Source organism: Ranitomeya variabilis, chromosome 1, assembly GCF_051348905.1.
Source record: "Ranitomeya variabilis isolate aRanVar5 chromosome 1, aRanVar5.hap1, whole genome shotgun sequence".
Classification (NCBI taxonomy): Eukaryota; Metazoa; Chordata; class Amphibia; order Anura; family Dendrobatidae; genus Ranitomeya; species Ranitomeya variabilis.
The window spans coordinates 404956007-404981609 of NC_135232.1; the positions used below are offsets into that span (position 1 = coordinate 404956007).

General features: G+C 45.1%; 1 protein-coding gene across 1 annotated transcript in view; it reads left to right on the forward strand.

The window, feature by feature from the left end:
• Positions 1-982: 982 nt before the first annotated feature.
• Positions 983-25603, forward strand: part of UHRF2 (ubiquitin like with PHD and ring finger domains 2) — a 138309-nt gene continuing 113688 nt past the window's right edge. The window contains exon 1 of the mRNA XM_077249183.1: positions 983-1606. Coding sequence (XP_077105298.1) covers positions 1454-1606 — 153 coding nt within the window. The 5' untranslated portion in view covers positions 983-1453. The remainder of the gene's footprint in view (positions 1607-25603) is intronic.

Consider the following 25603-nt stretch of genomic DNA (forward strand, 5'->3'; position numbering starts at 1 on the left):
ATTTGCGGTTGCTTGACAACCTGAACACATGCAGGGATTGCCTGTTTGTTAGGGAATCCCCACATGTATTCAATTCTGAATGCGGCGATACCAAATATGTGTGTTAGGCTACTTTAACACTAGTCCGTTGGTACAGGCCGTTGCAAACCGTCGGCCCGACGGACAGTGTGTTAAGTAGCACAACGGGGGCAGCGGATGCAGTTTTACAACGCATCTGCTGCCCCATTGTAATGTCCGGGGAGGAGGGGGCGGAGTTCCGCATGGGCGGTCTGAAATGGCGGACACGACGCACAAAAAAAGTTACATGTAACGTTTTTTTGTTCCGACGGTCCGCCAAAACACTACGCATCCGTCGCCCGACGGATGCGACGTGTGGCCATACGTCGCAATGCGTTGCTAATGTAAGTCTATGGGGAAAAACCGCATCCTGCAGACAACTTTGCAGGATGCGTTTTTTCTCCTAAACGTTGCATTGCGACGTATGCAAAACGACGCTAGTGTGAAAGTAGCCTTAGGGGTGTGGTTAGGGTTCGGGGTGTGGCTATGGTTAGGGTTGGGATTAGGGGTGTGTTGGGGTTAGGGTTGGAGTTAGAATTGGGGAGTTTCCACTGTTTAGGCACATCAGAGGGTCTCCAAACATGACATGGAGCCCTATCTCAATTACAGCCAATTTTGCATTGGAAAAAGTAAAACAGCGCTGGGCAAGCATTCGGTGTCTTCGCACTCTGTATTGCCTCTTTCCGCATGGTGGCCTTTACAGAAGCATTGTGCCTTTCTGAGGCGACATGGCAGCGCACTGACCAGCTCGGTGTCCGCACCATATTGGACATGCGGTACACGACATACTGGGTCCCTGACAGTGTACTGGCGCCTGTGGTAGAATTCCCCTCAGGCTGCCCCAAAATGTGAGCCCATGACAGGACTATTCGTCAGGCCTCCTGCTGCAGTGGCGCTCGCGTACTACTCAGTGAGAGGAGGAGGCGACGACACGCTGCGCAGACAGAAGCCGAGGGACAGGACTCATGCACCGGGAACGGGGCGGGGAGAAGCCCAGTGCTCGCTGCCTCTGCCTGCATGTGTGCTGGGGGCCGGCCCCGGCCTCGCTTTCATTACGCGAGATTTCAGCTTGGCGCCGTGACCCCCATGTGAGAGCAGCAGCTCCTAGTAAACACTCCCAGAGCCGCTCAGACATGGCTGCCCGCCGCTTCCAGCACTGGCACTAATAATAATAATAGCAGCAGCAGGCTGGTGCTAGTGGTGCGCGGCGCACCTCTCCTCTGCAGCGCCTGCTCTGTCCGTGCAGCCTGCGCTGCTCCTTTGTTGTGGTGCTGTGCCTGTCATTGCCAACTCTAATGCATTAGCCAGTGACATTACTCCGAAGAGCAGGCACGGGGACCGTCCAGAGAGGTGATTTCTGTCTATTTCGTCCAACAGCTCGGTGAGTGTGTGAAAGATGTGGATCCAGGTGAGGACCATTGACGGAACAGAGACCCGCACCATCGATGACCTCTCCAGGCTCACCAAGATTGAGGGGTTAAGGTTAAAGATCCAGGAGAGTTTTAACGTGACCCCAGACCGCCAGCGACTCTTCTACCGGGGCAAACAGGTAAACAATGGCAGGCGGTAGCACATGACACCGTGCACCGACATCACTACGTGCACTCATTGCATTACACCCGGGTCTCTGCAAAAAGGTACATAAAGTGTATTCCAAGTGCAAGGAATACGCCAACTTTGTAAAATATCACATTGTTTCACGTACTGATATTGTGGGCGACTGGCACTAAGGATGGAGGACATGCGGTACATCTGTGGACATGGAATAAACACTCATATCCAATCGCTGGACGCTGTGCGTGTATATCCTTACTCCCTCACAAGGTCCCCACAATATACTGCTACAACTCATCGACACCCCCACTCGATCCCCACAATATAGTGCTACAACTCATTGATACCCCCTCATTCGATCCCCACAATATACTGCTACAACTCATCGACACCCCCCTCTCGATCCCCACAGTATACTGCTACAACTTGATACCCCCTCATTTGATCCCCACAATATACTGCTACAACTCATCGACACCCCCTCACTCGACCCCCACAATATACTGCTACAACTCATCGACACCCCCTCACTCGATCCCCACAATATACTGATACGACTCATCGACACCCCCTCACTCGATCCCCACAATATGCTGCTACGACTCAGACACCCCCTCACTCGATCCCCACAATATACTGCTACGACTCAGACACCCCCTCACTCGATCCCCACAATATACTGCTACGACTCATCGACACCCCCTCACTCGATCCCCACAATATGCTGATACGACTCATCGACACCCCCTCACTCGATCCCCACAATATACTGCTACGACTCAGACACCCCCTCACTCGATCCCCACAATATACTGCTACGACTCAGACACCCTGTCACTCGATCCCCACAATATACTGCTACAACTCAGACACCCCCTCACTCGATCCCCACAATATACTGATATGACTCATCGACACCCCCTCACTCGATCCCCACAATATACTGCTACGACTCAGACACCCCCTCACTCGATCCCCACAATATACTGCTACGACTCAGACACCCCCTCACTCGATCCCCACAATATACTGCTACGACTCATCGACACCCCCTCACTCGATCCCCACAATATGCTGATACGACTCATCGACACCCCCTCACTCGATCCCCACAATATACTGCTACGACTCAGACACCCCCTCACTCGATCCCCACAATATACTGCTACGACTCAGACACCCTGTCACTCGATCCCCACAATATACTGCTACAACTCAGACACCCCCTCACTCGATCCCCACAATATACTGATATGACTCATCGACACCCCCTCACTCGATCCCCACAATATACTGATACGACTCATCGACACCCCCTCACTCGATCCCCACAATATACTGCTACGACTCAGACACCCCCTCACTCGATCCCCACAATATACTGCTACGACTCAGACACCCCCTCACTCGATCCCCACAATATACTGATACGACTCATCGACACCCCCTCACTCGATCCCCACAATATGCTGATACGACTCATCGACACCCCCTCACTCGATCCCCACAATATACTGCTTCAAGTCATCGATACCCCCTCACTCGATCCCCACAATATACTGCTACAAGTCATCGATCCCCCCCTCACAAGATCCTCACAATATACTGCTACAAGTCATCAATACCCCTTCACACGATCCCCACAATACTGATACAACCCATTGATGGATTGAAACTTATGCTACAATACAAAGTTTAAGCTGGTTGTTCACTCCCTTAAATAAACCCTATTTACCTAGGCCAGAGAACCCTTTCAACCTGCATTCCTTCACTGTAAAGTAGGCGGACACTGCATTAACCCTTGCCTCCCTGGCACCTGTGCCTTGTTCACCATTTCTCGTTGAGTTCCCCATGTTATTTCAGAGACCTTGCATTTATCCTAGCTTACATATGTGGCTAGGATGCCATTATGTATCATTGTGGCATAGTAAAAGTAGGACTTCCTTCACTGATGATGCAGATTAAAATATATCACTGCTCATCCCCTCTTTTTTTGCATTGTTTTCGTAACTATAGACAAAAAAAAAAAAACTGCATCCTCGTTTCAACGTATGCATTGGATTTTACTCAGGCTGTATCAGACAGCTTTGCCGAATTCCTAGGTTACTGAGCTTTGTTAACGTCTTGTCTGTGACATCATTTTTTTTTTTTTTTTTAACTTCTCTTTTGTATTTCTATTTTCTTGGCTTTTAAATTGATTCAATAACAAGAATTAACCTCCATCAGTGAATGCTAGATGTCTACTGTTCTACTTCCTTCTGGAAAGGCCTAGAAGACGTAACTTGGCATGCAGACACACAAGTACTTTCCTAGCGGACAGCTAGAGGCCTGTAAAGCATTCACTTTTGTGTCTCTGATGTGTAGTTTCGTTGGCTAAGGCTACAAAGGTAGTCACCGTGGAACATAAGAAATCATGCTCATTTAAACGTAGTCTTATTAACACAGACTAACAAGCTATTAAAGTACCCCATCCGTAGTGTTCGCATGGCATCGGTGTTTGAGGCTGCCCACTCATGCCACAGTCAATTACCAAGAAAGCTACATGGAAGGGGCGGCTGTGAGGTAAAAGTCTGACTGCTCAAACCTTGAACTAGCAATTTAAGTTACTTAGTAAACATTACTATTAAGTGTTATTATTATTTTATTTGCTCTCAATTAACGTTTCTGGATACGCTATGACTAAAGTATCAGTTTATAGTGTGTCTGTGTTTGTATAACATAAAGATACATCCGTAAAAGCTTGGAAATCACACATTGTTACAATGTGATTTCAGACATTCAATAAATACTGCATTGCTAACTACCATTATACAATAATCTTGTGTCGGAACCTTCAGTTTTAAGATTAACCCCTCTGGATTTTTGTTTCGGTGGCTAAACCAGAAGGCAGTACTCTGCCCACAAGCTGCAGAAGCCACTAAGCTGTGGCTGCCTCCGCCATGTGACTCGCTTTATGAACAATGCGTGCTGGAAATGTCAGCAAGGCCCTATGCGTAATGCCAGTGTACGGATGCCATGTTTAACTGCTAATGATCCAGTTTACTATCCTACTCGTGGATTCACTATGAAATTTGCTAGAAATCTTACTTGATGGCCTGATTAAGTAAAAGAAAGCAACAAACTTCTTTTTAGTAATGTTAATACGACTTGATAAATGTTAATTTTACGCGTCAAGGATGATTAATGTCAATGGTTGTTAGTTAACCACAACAGAATTTCTTTGAAATAGTGGCAAATGGTCTACTTCTAATTTTAATGTCTGTAAGAATTGATCAGTTTTTGTTTTCATCGTATTTCACGTGGCCTTGCATTGTTCGGAGATGGCGGTCCATCAATGGTAATTGTACAGGGCACGATGCTTATTGTATTCATCTTATCTCTCCCGTCAGTAAAGGTTTTTTTTTTTTAATTCCTTTCCAATGTGCCCAATTAATGAGAAGCATCTGGCATAGTATGGTTTGCCGCCTCCTCGCATTTCAGCATGTTATGGTTCTGTAATCACTATACTGCTCAGTATTTGGTTACTTTGACTTTGTTCTGACACATGTAAAACAGTAGTTGGATTTTTATAAGTTTTCAGGTTTATTAGAGTAAAGAGTTTTTGTGGAAAATCCAAGTTTTAAATGTAAAATAATTTACCGTATATTAGTTTATAGACCCAGAAATGTTAAATTGTGTTTTTGAAAATTAGTTTGACTGTACTATGTTACTTAGACATATTGTTCTTTTCTGTAATCCTCATGGGTGTGGTTTGACTTCTTTGTAGGCCTACAAGCCTCAGACAAAATGGTTAAAAATTATCATGAGGTTGACAGCCACACATCTTGGCTTGGGATGAGAGTGGAGTTTCTTTTTAAGGGAAATTGTCAGCACGATTTCACCTCCCAAACTATATTCTGTATTCATGTAGCTCTTCCAAAGGCAAGTCCAGCTGTACCTTTACATGACCAATCCATTCCTCCATCACTGAGAAATCAGACATGCAAATGAGGCTGTAGATTTGAAACCTCTGTCACTGCGGCTCTATTCCTTGCCTAGCACCACCTCCTCCTGCTGAACTATCTGCCTCTATGCTGTATTAGGCCACGTGCACACGTTGCGGAAAGTGGTGCGGATAATTTTCGGACTGATTTTGCTGAATCCGCAGGTGAACCACACTGCAGATTTACCGCAATTTCTTTGCGTATTTTGTGCGGATTCCACCTGTGGTTTTACACCTGCGGATTCCTATTAAGGAGCAGGTGTAAACCGCTGTGGAATCCGCACAAAGAATTGACATGCTGCGGAATAAGCAGCGCTACGTTTCCACGCTTTTTTTTCCGCAGCATGTACACTGCGGATTTTGTTTTCCATAGGTTTACATGGTACTGTAAACTCAGGGAAAACTGCTGCGAATCCGCAGCGGCCAATCTGCTGCGGATCTGCAGCAAAATCCACAACGTGTGCACATTCCTTAAGCAAAGGTGCTGTCACTCAAGCAGAAGGCAGAGAATAGAGCTGCAGTGACAGAGGCTTTAGTTTCACATCTTCGTTTATATATGAAAACTGAGGAACAGACTGGTCATGTAAATGTATTGCTGGATTTATCTTTTATATGTGCATGTAGCTCTCAATAATTTTGGGGTATAAAATCCTGCTGACAGATACTCTGCTGAGATGATGTTTGATCAATAATTAAATAAGTATATTTCCTCTAAGCTTTTAATCTATGATTTAACCCCTTCTCACTTCCATTGGTGAGGCTTCACACGCTGAGCCCACATCTTTCACCACGCATGATGACTGATTTAATTAGTCATCATGTGCCTTTAGCATTCTCAGGTGGAGCAGTGCTCTGCCTATGGCTGTTAACCAGTTAAATCCTGTTGCCAATAAATGACTGGGCTTTAACACGTTCTGGTCAGAAGCGTGTCATTCATCCCATCCATCGGCACATTGAGAAGTGGTCGCGGGACACCGATGGGTTGTCATAACAGCCAAGGGTCTGCTGATGAACTCCGTGTGTGTCATTACGATCCTCCTGTGAATGCCGGCATTACGATAATAGATCGAGGTTTTTGCTATAGATATCAGTGCTGAAGAACTGCTACTGTGAAGGAAATAATTATTTAATCCCTTGCTGATTTTGTAAGTTTACCCACTGACAAAGACATGAAGAGTCCATAATTTTAAGGGTAGGTTAATTTTAACATTGAGAGCATATCAAAAATAAAATCCAGAAAATCACATTGGATAAGTTATATACATGTGCATTTTGCAGTGAGAAATAAGTATTTGATCCCCTACCAACCATTAAGAGTTCTGGCACCTACAGACCAGTTAGACGCTGCTAATCAACTCGTTACCTGCATTAAAGACAGTTGTCTTACATAGTCACCTTTATGAAAGACTCCTGTCCAGAAACTCAATGAGCCAGGCGCTAACCTCTACAACATGGGCAAGACCAAATAGCTTTATAAGGATGTCAGGGACAAGATCATACACCTGCACCATGCTGGAGTGGGCTACAAAACCATAAGTAAGACGCTGTGTGAGAAAGAGACAACTGTTGGTGCAATAGTAAGAAAATGGAAGAAATAAAAAAAATGGCTGTCAATCGACATCGATCTGGGGCACCATGCTAAATCTCACCTTTGTATCCTTGATCATGAGGAAGGGGAGAGATCAGCCTAAAACTACATGGGGGGAGCTTGTTAATGATCTCAAGGCAGCTGGGACCACAGTCACTAAGAAAACCATTGCTAACACATTACGCCGTAAAGGTTTAACATCCTGCAGTGCCCTCAAGGTCCCCACTACTCAAGGAGGCACATGTGCAGGCCTGTCTGAAGTTTGCCAATGAACACGTGGATGATTCTGTGAGTGATTGGGAGAATGCAGTGGTTAGTTGAGACAAAAATTGAGGTCTTTGGCATTAACTCCACTCGCTGTGTTTGGAGGAAGAGAAATGCTGCCTATGACCCAAAGAACACCGTCCCCACTGTCAAGCATGGCATTGGAAACATTATGTTGTGGGGGTGTTTCTCTGCTAAGGGCACAGGACTACTTCACCGCATCAATGGGAGAATGGATGGAGCCATGTATCGTAACATCCTGAGTGACAACCTCCTTCCCTCCGTCAGGTCATTAAAAATGGGTCGTGGCTGAGTCTTCCAGCAAGACAATGACCCAAAACATACTGCAAAAACAACAAAGGAGTGGCTCAAAAAGAAGCACATTAAGGTCATGGCGTGGCCTAGCCAGTCTCCAGACCTTAATCCCATAGAAAACTTACGGAGGGTTTTGAAGTTCCGAGTTGCCAAGCGATGGCCTCAAAATCTTAATGATTTAGAGATGATCTGCAAAGAGGAGTGGACCAAAATTCCTCCCGACATGTGCGCAAACCTCATCATCAACTATAAAAACGTCTGACTGCTGTGCTTGCCAACAAGGGTTTTACCACCAAGTATTACGTTTGGCAGAGGGATCAAATACTTATTTCTTACTGCAAAATGCAAATAAATTTATACAATGTGATTTTCTGGATTTTATTTTTGATATTCTATCTCTCAATGTTAAAATTAACCTATCCTTAAAATTATAGACTGTTCATGTCTTTGTCAGGGGGTAGACTCACAAAATCAGCAAGGGATCAGATAATTATTTCCTTCACTGTATGTATAGTACAGGCTATCGGATGATCGCCGTTTCAAACCTCCTAGGGGGACTATTAAATAAAGTAAAAAGAGAAAGTTTTTAAAAATATGAAAGTAAACAAAAAAACACAAGTTCAAATCACCCCCATTATGCCCATTGAAAAATACAATAAAAAAAAATACACATTTGATATTGCTGCGTCCAGAAATGTCCAATCTATCAAAACCTAAAATAAATATGATCGGTAAACGGCATAACTAGAAAAAAATCAAAACGCCACAATTATTTATTTATTTTTTTGGTCCCCCCAACATTTCAATAAAAAGCAATATCGGGATTAAAACATTGTATCTACCCCCAAATGGTATGAGTAAAAATGTCAGCTCAGGATGCAAAAACTGAGCCCTCACTCAGCCCCAGATCCCGAAAAATGAAAATGTTAAGAGTCTAAGAAAATGGCGACAAGCAAAAAAAAATTTTCGAAAATTTTTTTTTTCACCACTGAAATAATAATGAAACTATACATGTTTGTTACCTGTGCACTCGTACAGACATGGTGTATCATATTATCAGGTCTGTTTTACCATTATAGGAGACATGGTAAATATAAAAACAATTGTGCAATTGCACTCTTTTTTTTTTTTTCAATTTCACTGCACTCCATTTTTTTCCTGTTTTTCCGTACAATATATGGTAAAATCAAGTGTCATTCAAAAGTCCAACTCGTCCTGCAAAAAAAACAAGCCTTCATGATAAAAAAAATAGTTATAGCTCTTGGAGGAAGGGGAGGAAAAAATGGAAAATGGCCGGGGGTGAAGTGGTTAAAATGCTTTTTGATGTTTAGCTGTTTTCATTGACTTGCAGACTGCACTCCATTCCCCTGTGTGTGTGGTACAGAGAAGGAATATGAGCCCTTCACTTGCTCCCTGATATCAGCTGTAGACAGATAATGAGTAATGTTCATAGAATTAGAATATTCTGGAGTGGTAAGTTATTGATGTTACCCACAGAGGGAACTTACCAACTAACAAGGCCTGTAGTCTCTACACTTTTGGGTATGTTCAGACAGTTGTTTTTTTTTTGTTGTTTTTTTTAGAAAATCTATGGCAGAACTACTTGTGGCTTTTAATGTAGTTTTCAGTATTAGGCCACATGTTGAGTGTTTGGTCAGTTTTAAGCTCAGTATCTGTAAGCCAAAACCAGGAGAGGGTGATAAATACAGAAGTGGTTATGTGTTTCTATTGGGACGGATTCACACTACTACCGTATAACATGGCCGAGTGCTATGCGATAAAACATTCTTATACTTTTGCACTGACTATTCCACTCCTGGTTTTGGCTTATAAATACTAAGGTAAAAACCTCACGAAATAGTCGACGTGTGCATAGAACCTTTTTTTCTCTATCCCCATGATGGCACCACGGAGAGAGGGGTCCGCCCCCAGGGACAGGAAACCTACAGGTGAAAAAGGGCGTACCTCTCTCCCACATCAGTTGGTTTCCTGTCCCTGACGGGGAACCTACAGCACGTACCTGAAGGATCTTCGTGGGATTCCAGGAGCTGGTACAGTCGACTTCATAACAGGGGGCGCCCTGTTACGGCTGGATCAAGCGGTTTTTTCCCCTCTTTTTCTCCCTTGCCTGAAGCACCACCACAGAGGTCGGCGGGCCTCATGGGTGAGTGGAGGGAAGGCAGTGAAAGGAACAAGTCTGCCTTCCTCAAAAAAAAAAAAAAAAAGGGGGGATGAAGGAGCGGGTGACGGCGGTCACCGTAGGGCTCTACAAATAACATGGAGGTAGCGGCGGCTATCTTCCATAAAGCCCAGCTGAGTTCGGGGAGACACCCGTGGGCAGAGACGCCGGCGCCATCACCGCCAAGTCAGGTGCAGGCGCCGACAGCAAGCGCTGGAAAAGCGCCGACAACTGAACGCTAGTGCGCGCTCGCCGACGCCATTACCGGCGACAACTGAACGTTAGTGCGCAACGGAACGCTAGTGCGCGCGCGCCGGTGCCCCAGCGTTTACATCCCCTCATGTGAGGCTGGAACCGGAAGTTGGGCGGGCGCATGCACGGACCGTCACTTCCGGTGTCGCCGGCACAATACAATAAAAGAAGCGCCTAGCAAACGGAAAGTGTGGCAAATTCAAAACTCCAGTGCACCAGACAGTGCGGAGGCCACTATGAGCGAAAACGAGGAGCAGGTTATGCAGGAAGCTGTCCAGCGATTGCCTGAGCAGACACAAGTGCAGCGGCGTCTGCACTCACAGCATCAGCGAAAAGGAAACGCTTCCTCTGTACAGCGCAGTAGCAGCGGACGATCAGAGTCTCAACGCAGTCGGGGGTCTGCAAAAACCACACGACCGGCGGCGATTCCAGCGGATACGGTCCCCAGGCCTGAGACGGTATCTCTGATCCACAGGGGGTGAGTGATCTACGTGAAAGTGCTGAGTTTAATACCGGGTTACTCTTTTTTCCTAGGGGAGAAAAAGTACAGGCAAAACTAAGCACAGGGAATGTGCCATATGTTCAGACGAGCTGCCTTCCTCCTGGGAGAAGAGACTATGCAGCGACTGTATAAAAAAGACGATTCAGGAGGAAACCCCATCATTTACCTCAGAATTAAAGTCATTGATAAAAAGCCAGGTAGAAAGTGCCATTAAAGGCATTAAAACCGCAAAGAAAAAACATATAAAAAGTCCCGAGTTCCCTGAGTCTAGTGCGGACGAGTCGAAAAGCGAGTTATCAGACTCGAATAATTCATCAGCCTCTGACACCTCTTCAGTATCCTCAGAGGGGGGGCGCAGTTGCTTCCCTATCGAGGAAACAGACGCTTTGGTAAAAGCGGTCAGAACAACAATGGGGCTAGTAGATGAGCGACCTAAAAGAACAGCGCAGGACATAATGTTCAGCGGTCTGGAACAAAAAAGGAAAAGAGCATTTCCCGTAAATGAGAAAATTCACTCTCTAATCAAAAGAGAATGGAAAAAGCCAGACAAAAAAGCTCTCCTGACCCCCAAAAGGAAGTACCCGTTTGATGACCCAGCCTGCTCATCCTGGAGTAAGGCACCAAAGTTAGATGTGGCCATAGCAAAGGCCTCAAAAAAGTTTGCCCTGCCTTTTGAGGACATGGGTACCCTAAAAGACCCGATGGACAAAAAAGCCGAGACTTTCCTAAAAAACTCCTGGGAAGCAGCAGGAGGCGGGCTTAAACCAGCTGTCGCAGCCACCTGCACGGCCCGCGCGCTAATGGTGTGGCTCGAGCACTTGGATTCCCAATTAAAGGAGAAAGTCTCAAGAGACACAATTCAAAAATCAGTGTCCGTAATGAAAGGTGCAGCAGCTTTTTTGGCGGATGCATCTGTAGATTCGGCCAGACTAGCAGCCAGGGCTGCCGCCTTCTCAAACGCCGCAAGACGTGCTCTGTGGCTAAAATGTTGGCCAGGGGACCTTCAGGCAAAAACAAGACTGTGTTCAATACCCTGTGAGGGTGAATTCTTGTTCGGCGCAACGCTAGATGATATCCTCGAGAAAGCCGAGGACAAGAAAAAATCTTTCCCTGGTTTCTCCAACCAGTCTTACAGACGTTCCTTTCGGAATAAAAAATTCATGCGGAGAAAACCTCCGAAAGGGAACAAAGAAACATGGGAGGACAAAAGAAACAAAACCAGAGGTTTTCTATTCAACAAACCCACTCCCGATAATAAAAAAACTCAATGAAGGTGTCCCCCAGGTTGGCGGGAGACTGACCGGGTTTCTTCCAGCCTGGGAAAAAATTTCAAGCAGTCCCTGGATACTAGGCATAGTACGAGAAGGTCTCAAGCTAAAGTTCCGCATTCCCCCCATCAACCTCTTCATGGTGACACCACAGAGACAGTCTCAAGAACAGTCGGCTCTCCAGGAAGAAATTCTAGGCCTAGTTCAGAAGGGAGTCTTACAGGAAGTCCCACACCAGGAAAGAGGCATGGGCTTCTACTCTCCCCTCTTCCTCCGAAAAAAGCCAGACGGATCATACAGGACGATAATAAATCTCAAAAAATTAAACAGTTTTCTCGAGATCCCACACTTCAAAATGGAGACAATAAAATCTTGCGTAAAAATACTCTTTCCCAGGTGTTTCATGACTGTTCTAGATCTACGAGATGCATATTATCATGTACCGATCCACAAGGATCATCAAAAGTACCTCCGGCTAGCAGTGAATATCCAGGGGGAGGTGAAACATTATCAGTTTCGGGCCCTCCCATTTGGGTTAGCTATCGCACCCCGAGTATTCACGAAAATAATGTCGGAAGTGATGGCCCATATACGGGAACAGAATGTCCTGATAGTTCCCTACCTAGACGACCTCCTGGTAGCAGGGACATCATTCCATCACTGCAAACAACAGTTGGATTTGGTTATGACTTCTCTGTCAAGCCTAGGTTGGCTGTTGAACCTTACCAAATCAAAAGTGGTCCCATCACAGGTACAGGAGTACTTAGGGATAGTCCTCGACTCAACCACACAAGTGTGCTATCTTCCTCAGGGGAAGATTCAAAAAATGACACAGGCTGCGGTGCACTTGTCAGCATCTCCAGTCACCACGCTCAGGAAAGCCATGTCCCTGCTGGGCTCCATGACAGCCTGTATCCCGGCCGTACAGTGGGCACAGTGCCATTCCCGGGACTTACAATGGGAGACTTTAAGTTCAAACCTGTGTCCGGGAGGAAATTTAGACGGGCAGTTAAGTATATCACCAACTACGATACACTCCCTACAGTGGTGGGCGGACCTGATAAATTTTACCAAGGGGGTTCCTTGGGCACTGCCGATAGAAAAAATCCTGACGACGGATGCAAGCCCCTGGGGGTGGGGTGCTCATGTAGACGGTCAGGTGGCACAAGGAAACTGGAGCAAAAATCAAGAGCTAACCTCATCAAACATGAAAGAACTGCTAGCGGTAAAACTCGCCCTAACACACTTCCTAAAACTCCTCCGCTCCTACCACGTAAAAGTCTTCTCAGACAATCAGGTAGTGGTGGCATACCTAAACCACCAAGGGGGTACCAGGTCGCAAACACTGATGGAAGAAACCCGATCCATCTTTCATATCGCAGAACACAATCTGAAGTCCCTAACAGCCCTTTACATAAAGGGTTCAGAAAACCAGACCGCAGACTTCCTCAGCAGAACCCGCTTGAAACAGGGGGAGTGGGAGCTGAAACAGTCGGTGTTCAACCAAATAGTGAGGCGTTGGGGAGAGCCAGAAATAGACCTATTCGCGGACTATCAAAACCGGAAAGTGAGAAAGTTCTGCTCAATCGATCCCCGGGGAGGGCCAGTAGCTCTGGACGCTCTTACAGTCCCCTGGAACTATCGTCTCGCCTACACGTTCCCTCCAATATCCCTCATTCCCCTAGTCTTGAGGAAAATTCGGGAGGAGGGGGCAACAGTGATAATAATAGCTCCATTCTGGCCTCGCAGGATATGGTTTTCTTGGCTGAGAAAGATGTCCATAGACAGCCCGTGGGTTCTACCAGACACAAAAAATCTGTTGTCCCAGGGCCCAGTGTGTCACCCCAGTGTAAAAAGCCTACATATGACAGCTTGGCTTTTGAAAGGAAGCTATTAAGCAACAAGGGGTTTTCATCCAACCTGGTGTCCACATTGCTACAGAGTAGGAAACTCGTAACCACCAAAATATATGGCAAAGTGTGGAAAAAATTCATGTCTGTATCGGGGGCTGACCCAGGGGGGGAAATCCCAATAGGGAAAATTCTTGAGTTCCTGCAAAAGGGTTTGGAAAAAGGTCTAGCTACAAGTACACTAAAGGTTCAGGTAGCAGCCCTGGGGGCGCTGTATAATTATGATTTAGCCAGAAACCGATGGATCGTGAGATTCATCAAAGCCTCAGGTAGATCAAGACCTGTTTCTTTGCATAATGCCCCTCCATGGGATCTAAACCTTGTTCTAAATGCGCTAACCAAATCTCCTTTCGAACCCCTGGCAGACGCACCCCTAAAGATTCTATCTTTAAAAACAACACTCCTAGTGGCCCTAACCTCAGCCCGCCGTGTTAGTGACATACAAGCATTGTCCGCGTGTCCTCCCTTCACTCAAATTCTCGAGGACAGAGTCATTCTAAAAACAGACCCGGCTTACCTCCCAAAAATCGCATCACAATTTCACAGGACACAAGAGATCTCCCTGCCCTCATTCTGTCCCAACCCCAAGAATGAGGGAGAAAAAACACTACATACCCTTGATGTTAGAAGGTGCCTACTCCAATACTTGTCAGCCACTAGGGAGTGCAGGAAGGATAGGGCTCTGTTTGTCTGCTTCCAGGGTCCACGGAAAGGACAGAAAGCGTCAAAAGCTACGCTAGCAAGGTGGATAAGAGATGCCATCGCCTTATCCTACTCATCCAGCGGGGCGGCCATCCCGGAGAATATAAAAGCGCACTCGACCAGAGCAGTAGCATCATCCTGGGCGGAAAGAGCTGGCGCTTCAATACAACAGATATGTAGAGCGGCCACTTGGTCTTCCCAGTCTACATTTTTCAAACACTACCGCTTAGACTTGACCTCCTCTGATCTCACCTTTGGTCGAAGGGTTCTAGAGGCAGTGGTCCCTCCCTAAAAAGTTACAAATCTATGTAAATCTCTCCGTGGTGCCATCATGGGGATAGAGAAAATTGTAGTTACTTACCGATAACGGTATTTCTCTGATCCCATGATGGCACCCGTATATTCCCTCCCTTTTCACACACAGGTGTGCACATTATAATAATATTGATAATTAGTTTAGTCACGGTGCCTCTGTTAAGTTAAAATTGTTAAGCTTAATTTGTGTAAATATTAAGTTGCAGCTGAAGTTCTGTATAAGGCTCTGTAAACCAACTGATGTGGGAGAGAGGTACGCCCTTTTTCACCTGTAGGTTTCCTGTCCCTGGGGGCGGACCCCTCTCTCCGTGGTGCCATCATGGGATCAGAGAAATACCGTTATCGGTAAGTAACTACAATTTTTTTATTTTTTATGCAATTTTGAATACGTTTTATTGTCACATGTTGTTTTTTTTGTTTTTTTATATAAAGTCTTTTGACTTTAAGTTGTAGTGACGTGTATCCAATATCTTCTCTATGGGCTCATACTCACATGCGAGAAACTTGGATGAGTCACGCACGTCAATACCCGGCACTCATAAGCAGAGTGTGCGGCTGCCTGTATTGCTGTGTGGCCGCACGCTCCGATCTGAGTGCCGGGTATTGATGTGCAAGCCTCATCTGAGTTTCTCGCATGTGAGTATGAGCCCTTAGCCTTGTCACCTGCTGAGGAGCCGTAGGGGATCTGAGCAATGTTCCATCAAAGGTGGGCAACGACCTTATGACTAATAATAAGTATAGCAGATGGTTACTTCCAATTCAGTTTACTAGGATCAGCGTATTGGAGTAAAAGTAAAACATAACCTTTAATGAAAATCATTAAAAGTGGTAAGACACTTCTTATGCAGTATGTTAGCATGGGTTCAAACGTATAGAACCTGTTGCCATGGTTTGAATTAAAATACAGCCGCATTTGGTGATATATTAACCGAGCATGCAGTACTATAGTTCCTACGTTTGTGCGTAGGTGGATTTCACACACGATTATGCTATAACTGGTGCGTACTGGCACAGTGTCTTGGGTATTGTTGCCTTTGGATAACAGCACTGTTATCTTACTACAGAAGAGAGGACTGGGAGTCCTCCAGGTCCCACACGGACCAAACATTTTTTATGTGTGCGTATACCAATGTGTCTGTTGTTTGTCCTTGCACGGGCACTTTAGTTAGTCATGAAATTTGAATGATTTTCAGTAAAGGTTATGTTTTACTTTTACTCCAATACGCTGATCCAACGGCCTTAACACCAAGCAAATCCCATCCACCTGTCTCATTCTAATTACAAGGACGCTGAACGCTATCCAAGCATTGGGCATGTGATGTCATTCTACACCAAACCATATGAAAGTTAGCATCCACACTATTTTGTGGCCAAATCTGCAAAATTGTGCAACAATTAAAAAAATTTACCAAGCACTTTTTATTTACATGGCCAAAGGGTTTTCAGTTGCTTCTCTGGGGCTGTGCAGCTACCGCTTCGTTGAAGACGGAGCCACAGGTAAAACACCCAACGTTTCAGACCCCACACTAGAATTCTAAATATAGTCTTCAGACCATACCCCTTAAATTTATCATGCTTATTAGAAAAAAAATGGAGGTGGGCCAAGTCACAAATTGTGACATCACTGTAAATCTCCAGTACATGACATACCCCATTTAATACTTTGGCGTACTTGATTTTCTCATCTAATATCACCAGTACGTGGTATCACTTATCTAATACACCCATTACATGCTATTCTCTCTCTATTTATGCCAGTTTGAGATCATATAATAATTCCCTAATTCATCTAGTACATGCTATTCTTTATATATCACTAATATGACATTTCCCATCCAATAGAACTCTGCATATGACACCCCCCTTCTAATACCACCAGTTCATAACATCCCGAATATAATGCCTCCACGTACATGACATGCCCCATTAAAAGCTCCCTCAATATATGACATTTGCCAACAATACTACAATGTACAAAATGCCCTGTTAAATATCCCAGTATGTGACATCCATTTAATACCTCATAATACATGATCCCTTCCATCTACCCTTGTTTCGTCTTATCATCCAGATTTGATACAGTAGACCAGTCCTCATGAGTCTGTGTGTAATCTTCTCCATTTGCTATTCTCTAGTCAGGGTACATTGATACATTGCAGATGAAGCATTTCTGAATTCCTACTAATACCATTGGCTAATAGAAGAGAACAAAGGAAGCTTTCTCAAATATATAAAAGCGATAAATTTATTAGTTACAAAAAACACTCATACAAAAAAGACCAATAAAATAGACATGATACAAAAACACATGAACACGTTATCTGTAAATACCCGTGTACAGAACACAAGAGTGTAAAGAAAGACACCAGGATTAATAGAGGAGCGTACCACATAAACCATTAGCTGTACATGTTCTTAATGTGGACCATAACTAAGGTGCTACCAAGCCAAAGTCTCCATGTGTAACTATGAATAAAATACTATGTCTATCACCCTCTGTGTGTCCTATGCCATATGGACACGAGTGGTGAAAGAGCTATAGACCATGCGTTATGTGCACCCTAAGGTCCTAGACACAAAAACCTTGTGGACCCTGGAAACGCTAGTGGTCCTGAAAAAACGGTTATCGAACACATGGGAGGCTGGTCTCACCTGGTATGCGGACGCTCCAGCACGCACCCCGACGCACGTTTCGCTACCTGTAAGTACTTGCTTTATCAAGGGGAATAGACACTATTCCCCTTGATAAAGCAAGTACTTACAGGTAGCGAAACGTGCGTCGGGGTGCGTGCTGGAGCGTCCGCATACCAGGTGAGACCAGCCTCCCATGTGTTCAATATGATAACCGTTTTTTCAGGACCACTAGCGTTTCCAGGGTCCACAAGGTTTTTGTGTCTAGGACCTTAGGGTGCACATAACGCATGGTCTATAGCTCTTTCACCACTCGTGTCCATATGGCATAGGACACACAGAGGGTGATAGACATAGTATTTTATTCATAGTTACACATGGAGACTTTGGCTTGGTAGCACCTTAGTTATGGTCCACATTAAGAACATGTACAGCTAATGGTTTATGTGGTACGCTCCTCTATTAATCCTGGTGTCTTTCTTTACACTCTTGTGTTCTGTACACGGGTATTTACAGATAACGTGTTCATGTGTTTTTGTATCATGTCTATTTTATTGGTCTTTTTTGTATGAGTGTTTTTTGTAACTAATAAATTTATCGCTTTTATATATTTGAGAAAGCTTCCTTTGTTCTCTTCTATTAACTATGATCTATAAGGAGGATGTTTATGGTTTTTTGTGACATATGGGGGTCACAATGATGTTTCTGGAAAATTGGTTAATAATACCATTGGCTGTTTCACTTTCAAGACCTAGATCAGACTGTTTTATTTTATTTTTTTAAAGCTACCATGCAGCCACAGGTGCTGTTTAGGGTGCAGGTCTGGATTGGAACTACTCAGTGACAGCTCGCATGCTGCACGTACAAACAGCTTAGGCTACTTTCACACTAGCGTCGGGCCGAGGTTCCCGACGCTAGCGTTGTCTCCGCCGCACAACGGGGGCAGCGGATGCATTTTTCCAGCGCATCTGCTGCCCCATTGTGAGGTGCGGGGAGGTGGGGGCGGAGTTCCGGCCGCGCATGCGCGGTCGGAAAAAGCGGACCGTCGTGAGCAAAAAACGTTACATGTAGCGTTTTTTGGTCCCGACGGTCCGCCACAACACGGCGCAACCGTCGCACGACGGTTGTGACGTGTGTCAATCCGTCGCAATACGTCGCTTAATGTAAGTCTATGGGGAAAAAACGCATCCTGCAAGCACTTTTGCAGGATGCGTTTTTTCGGCAAAACGACGCATTGTGGCGGATTGCAGTTAACGCTAGTGTGAAAGTAGCCTTAGGATGCTTTTTTATCTACTATACAGTATAAAAAAAAAGTGTAAAATGAATGGCACAGTGAACTGTCAAGTCAGTCACGCAAAGGGAGGTGGCGATGGGCAGGGAATGGAGGCAGAGGCTTGGGAAGTGCTTTGATAATCTAAGTGCACTTAAAGGGGTTTTCCCACAAACAAAAGTTCATTAAAGGGATCTTGTCACCAGTATTGTCATATAACTAAAACTATGACCTTACTCAACGCCTGTACTGCATTCCATAATGCTTATAGAACCCCCAAAAATCCTGTATGGAAATTGAGTCTGGTCCAGTGGGCCTATCCATCCCTCTCCCCGGCTGCTGCTCGCCGTCCTCCTTTAATTGACGTGGAAGATGCTTCGTGTTATCCACATTGCCAAGGGAAGTCTTGCGCCTGCACACAGAAATTGCGGCTTATCACTATGCTTTGCTCTACTGCGGGTAGAGCCGAAAACAAAGTGTGCATACGCCAGCAGTAGAGCAAAGCATAGCGCACAGGCGGCAAGATTTCGTCTGGCAGTGTGGATGATGCGAGGTGTTTTCCACGTCAATTAAAGAACGGCAAGCAGCAGCCGGGGGAGAGATGGAGAGGCCTGAACTCACACCTGTTGGACCAGACATACCCGATTTCCATACAGTGTGGGATAACGTAAAAAAGGTTTTTGAGGTGTATACAGCTGGACTCGAGGAGGTTATGTAAGCTTTTATGGAATGCAGCACAAGTGCTACATAAGGTCACAGTTTTATTTGTTACATGACAAAGCTGGTGGCAGGTTCCCTTTAATCAATAAATCTTGGGATGTTAAAAAGTTCCATAATTGGATGTGTTAAATAAAATGTTCCTGTGCTGAGATAATCTTATAAATGTGCCCCTGCTGTGTACTGTGTAATGGCTGTGTCTGACCGTACGGGAACATGGTCTGATCATACCACAGCTCCAGGGCAGGGAGGAAGGGAAAAAGACAGTATACAGATATTACAGCACGGGATCACAAATTATTCTCTTAGTAAAACATTGTTTAAAAAAATAGGGCAGGGAAATGTTTTACTTCACAAAAAGAATCTGCTGTGATCCTGGTGCTGTCCTGTCAGTATACTCCCCCCGCCCAGATGATGTGTTATGATCAGACACGGCCATTCATTACACAGTACACAGTAGGGGCACATTTAGAAGATTATCTCGGCACAGCAATATTGTGGATATTATTATTATTATTATCTATTGATTTAAAATGAACTTTTGATCGTGGGAAAACCCCTTTAAGGCTTATTTGCATGTGAATTCAAATAGCAATTTATTTCAGACAGGGAGCATGAAATTGCATAAATAAAGTTTGCTGACATTATATTTTACAGAGCAACGTGAGCATTTAAACACAAGTGTTTCCCAAACTCAGTCCTCTCAGCTCCCAGCAGATCATGTGTTCAGGATTTCCTTAGTAATGCGCAGAATAATGTGCAGGTGAGAGAACCTGTAGCAATTTCTGATGCCTTGATACTAATTCCATCACCTGAGCAATACTAAGGAAATCCTGAAAACATGATCTGTTGGGGGCTGTGAGGACTGGAGTTTGGGAAACACTGATATGTCGTTTGGGATGCGATAGAGGATGTATTGTTGATGAGATTCCTCATAAATCAAGTTTGTACTGCTGAAGTCCCAGGCCCAATGACAGTGTTTTAAGTATTAATTAGCGTTCAGAAAAACCTCTATCATTAATTGCATATCAGTGTCGCTTTGCGGATATTCCAGAACTTTGCAGATAAAGTATTATAGATAACATTTTATTGCTAGCACATTAGTAATATCCACACGGAAATGTCCATACTATCGTGCCTACCTCGCAGTATTATCTAGGAAATTGTGCCAGCTACATGGTAGTGCCAGCTACATGGTAGTGCCTACAACGAGATGAAAGTTGTCTTCCACTACTTGGACTACCCTTGCTTGGCCCCCAAAAAATAAAAAGCCTATATTCACCTCCCCTGCCGGCGCCATTCCTGCGGTGTTGGCAGTCGCTCTCCCCGGGGCTCTTGCGCGGTGTTGTGTATAAAGCATGAAGCGGAAGTCAGGTATCAGCTGCAGCCTGGACCTCCTCTTCATGTTTGATTTGTCTGAAGGCGGGGATAGTGACGCCAGCACTGATTAGGCATCACGTGTCACAACACCGCACGAGAACCCTGAGACTGCGAGTGCCGACACCGCTGGAACAGCGCCAGCACAGGTGGTGAGTATAAGGTTTATTACCGTATTTTATCGTGGACAACTCCTTTAACCTTAACGTAAATATCAATGCCTTTTAGTCACAGAAGCATTAATTTTGTTTGGAACCTTTAAGACGTTTGGATGGTCTACAAAACCCATTGGTTTCTTCAGTCAAAGGAATATTCTCAGGTTTGGAATTTATCCCCTAATCATGGGACAGGGATTGACTTTGAACACTGGAGGTTTGACCGCTGGTACCTTACCAATCTCGAGAATCAGGGCTGTGAGGAGCCTCATATGAATGGAGTGGAGGTCAAGCTTGCGCATTGCTGCTCCGTTTATTTTTATGGGAGTTCTGAAGATGAGCAAAACAAAGCACTTGGCTATCTCAGGTGGTCCCATTAAGAATGAATGGAGACGTAGTACACATGATCGACCACCACATTACTACCCTGAAGGAAATCCTCGTAAACACATGAAGAACTTACAATCTCCTTGCAGATGTTGTCCTTGGTTAGATTTCAACCCAGATCCCCAGCTCTGCAAATGATTGAGCCACTATGCTGTTTAAGGGTACTGTCACACAGTGGCACTTTGATCGCTACGACGGTATGATCCGTGACGTTCCAGCGATATCCATACGATATCGCATTGTCTGACACGCAGCAGCGATCAGGGACCCTGCTGAGAATCGTACGTCGTAGCAGATCGTTTGGAACTTTCTTTCGTCGCTGGATCTCCCGCTGTCATCGCTGGATCGTTGTGTGTGACAGCGATCCAGCGATGCGTTCGCTTGTAACCAGGGTAAACATCGGGTTACTAAGCGCAGGGCCGCGCTTAGTAACCCGATGTTTACCGTGGTTACCAGCGTAAAAGTAAAAACAAACAAACCGTACATACTCACATTCTGGTGTCCTTCGGGTCCCTTGCCGTCTGCTTCCCGCTCTGACTGACTGCCGGCCGGAAAGTAAGAGCAGATCACAGCGGTGACGTCACCGCTGTGATCTGCTTTCACTTTACGGCGGCACTCAGTCAGAGCGGGAAGCAGACGGCAAGGGACCTGACGGACACCGGAATGTGAGTATGTACGGTTTGTTTTTTTTCTACTTTTACGCTGGTAACCAGGGTAAACATCGGGTTACTAAGCGCGGCCCTGCGCTTAGTAACCCGATGTTTACCCTGGTTACCCGGGACCTCGGCATCGTAGGTCGCTGGAGAGCGGTCTGTGTGACAGCTCCCCAGCGACCACACAACGACTTTCCAACGATCACGGCCAGGTCGTATCGCTGGTCGTGATCGTTGGAAAGTTGCAGAGTGTGACAGTACCCTAAGGCTATGTGCACACGTTGCGGATTAGGCTTAGGAATTTCTGGTGCGGATTCTGCATCTCTTGGCAGAAAACGCAGGTGGGGATTTGACGCGTTTTTTGTGCGGTTTTGCTGCGTATTTTTTGCGGATTTACTTCGTTTTTTTACCCCTGCGGATTTCTATAATGGAATGGGTACAAAAACGCTGTAGATCCGCAAAAAAGAAGTGACATACTACTTCTTTTAATTCTCAGCGTTTCCGCATGGAATTTTCCGCACCATTAGCACAGCAATTTTTTTTACCATTGATTTACATTGTACTGTAAATCACTTGCGGATCTGCAGCGTTTCTGCACTGCAAAAAACACTGCGGATCCACAGGAAATCCACAACGTGTGCACATACTCTTAACCTGGTTTTAAATTAAATGGATTTTTTATACATATTTGCTAATTATAAGGGTATGTGCACACGTTGCGGATTTGGTTGCGGAATTTTACGCACAGAATCTGCATCTCTTGACAGAAAACGCAGGCCAAAATAGTTGCGGATTTAATATTGGAATTGATGAGGATTTCTTGTGGATTACTTGTGGATTTGTTGCGGATAATCTTGTGTTTTTTGATGTGCAGATTTGCCTTACTCAATGTATAGGCAATGGGTGCAGAAACGCTGCGTTTCCGCACAAAGAATTGACATACTGCGGAAAATAAACCGCTACGTTTCTGCGCGGAATTTTCCGCAGCCTGTGCACAGCGTTTTTTGTTTTCCATAGGTTTACATGGTACTGTACACTGCATGGAAAACTGCTGCGGATGCGCAGGGGCAAATCCGCTGCAGATCCGCAGCCAAATCTGCAACATGTGCACAGACCCTAATAATAATACATATATATATATACAGTACAGGCCAAAAGTTTGGACACACCTTCTCATTGAAAGATTTTTCTGTATTTTCATGACTATGAAAATTGTACATTCATACTGAAGGCATAAAAACTTTGAATTAACACATGTGGAACTATATACTTAACAAAAAAGTGTGAAGCAACTGTAATTGTCTTAAGGTACCGTCACACTAAGCGACACTGCAGCGATACAGACAACGATGCCGATCGCTGCAGCGTCGCTGGAGAGCTGTCACACAGACCGCTCTCCAGCGACCAACGATGCCGAGGTCCCCGGGTAACCAGGGTAAACATCGGGTTGCTAAGCGCAGGGCCGCGCTTAGTAACCCGATGTTTACCCTGGTTACCAGTGTAAAATGTAAAATAACAAACACTACATACTCACCTTCACATCCCCCGGCGTCCGCTTCCTGCACTGACTGAGTGCCGGCCCTAACAGCAGAGCGGTGACGTCACTGCTGTGCTGTGCTTTCACTTACGGCCGGCGCTCAGTCAGTGCAGGAAGCGGACAGCGAGGGACGTGTGACAGACATCAGAAGGTGAGTATGTACTGTTTGTTTGTTTTTTTTACTTTTACGATGGTAACCAGGGTAAACATCGGGTTTCTAAGCGCGGCCCTGCGCTTAGTAACCCGATATTTACCCTGGTTACCATTGTAAAACATCGCTGGTATCGTTGCTTTTGCTGTCAAACACAACGATACACGGCGATCTGACGACCAAATAAAGTTCTGAACTTTCAGCAACGACCAGCGATATCACAGCAAGATCCTGATCGCTGCTGCGTGTCAAACTCAACGATATCGCTATCCAGGACGCTGCAACGTCACGGATCGCTAGCGATATCGTTTAGTGTGAAGGTACCTTTATATTCTAGGTTCTTCAAAGTAGCCACCTTTTGCTTTGATGACTGCTTTGTACACTCTTGGCATTCTCTTGATGAACTTCAAGAGGTAGTCGCCGGGAATGGTTTTCACTTCACAGGGGTACCCTGTCAGGTTTAATAAGTGGGATTTCTTGCCTTATAAATGGTGTTGGGACCATCAGTTGTGTTGTGCAGAAGTCTGGTGGATACACAGCTGATAGTCCTACTGATTAGACTGTTAGAATTTGTATTATGGCAAGAAAAAAGCAGCTAAGTAAAGAAAAATAAGTGATCATCATTACTTTAAGAAATGAAGGTCAGTCATTCCGAAAAATTGGGAAAACTTTGAAAGTGTCCCCAAGTGCAGTGGCAAAAACCATCAAGCGCTACAAAGAAACTGGCTCACATGAGGACCGCCCCAGGAAAGGAAGACCAAGAGTCACCTCTGCTTCTGAGGATAAGTTAATCCGAGTTACCAGCCTCAGAAATCGCAGGTTAACAGCAGCTCAGATTAGAGACCAGGTCAATGCCACACAGAGTTCTAGCAGCAGACTCATCTCTACAACAAGAGGAGACTTTGTGCAGCAGGCCTTCATGGCAAAATAGCTGCTAGGAAACCACCGCTAAGGTCAGGCGACAAGCAGAAGAGACTTGTTTGGGCTAAAGAACACAAGGAATGAACATTAAACCAGTGGAAATCTGTACTTTGGTCTACTGAGTCCAAAATTGAGATCTTTGGTTCCAACCACCGTGTCTTTGTGCGATGCAGAAAAGGTGAAGGGATGGACTCTACATGCCTGGTTCCCACCGTGAAGCACGGAGGAGGAGGTGTGATGGTGCTTTGCTGGTGACACTGTTGGGAATTTATTCAAAATTGAAGGCATACTGAACCAGCATGGCTACCACAGCATTTTGCAGCGGCATGCTATTCCATCCAGTTTGCGTTTAGTTGGACCATCATTTATTTTTCAACAGGACAATGACCCCAAACATACCTCCAGGCTGTGTAAGGGCTATTTGACCAAGAAGGAGAGTGATGGGTTGCTACGCCAGATGACCTGGCCTCCACAGTCACCAGACCTGAACCCAATCGAGACGGTTTGGGGTGAGCTGGACCGCAGAGTGAAGGCAAAAGGGCCAACAAGTGCTAAGCATCTCTTGGAACTCCTTCAAGATTGTTGGAAGAGCATTTCCAGTGACTACCTCTTGAAGCTCATCAAGAGAATGCCAAGAGTGTGCAAAGCAGTCATCAAAGCAAAAGGTGGCTACTTTGAAGAACCTAGAATATAAGACATAATTTCAGTTGTTTCACACTTTTTTGTTAAGTATATAATTCCACATGTGTTAATTCATAGTTTTGATGCCTTCAGTGTGAATGTACAATTTTCATAGTCATGAAAATACAGAAAAATCTTTAAATGATAAGGTGTGTCCAAACTTTTGGTCTGTACTGTATATATAACACATACACACACACACACACACACACACACACACACACACACACACACA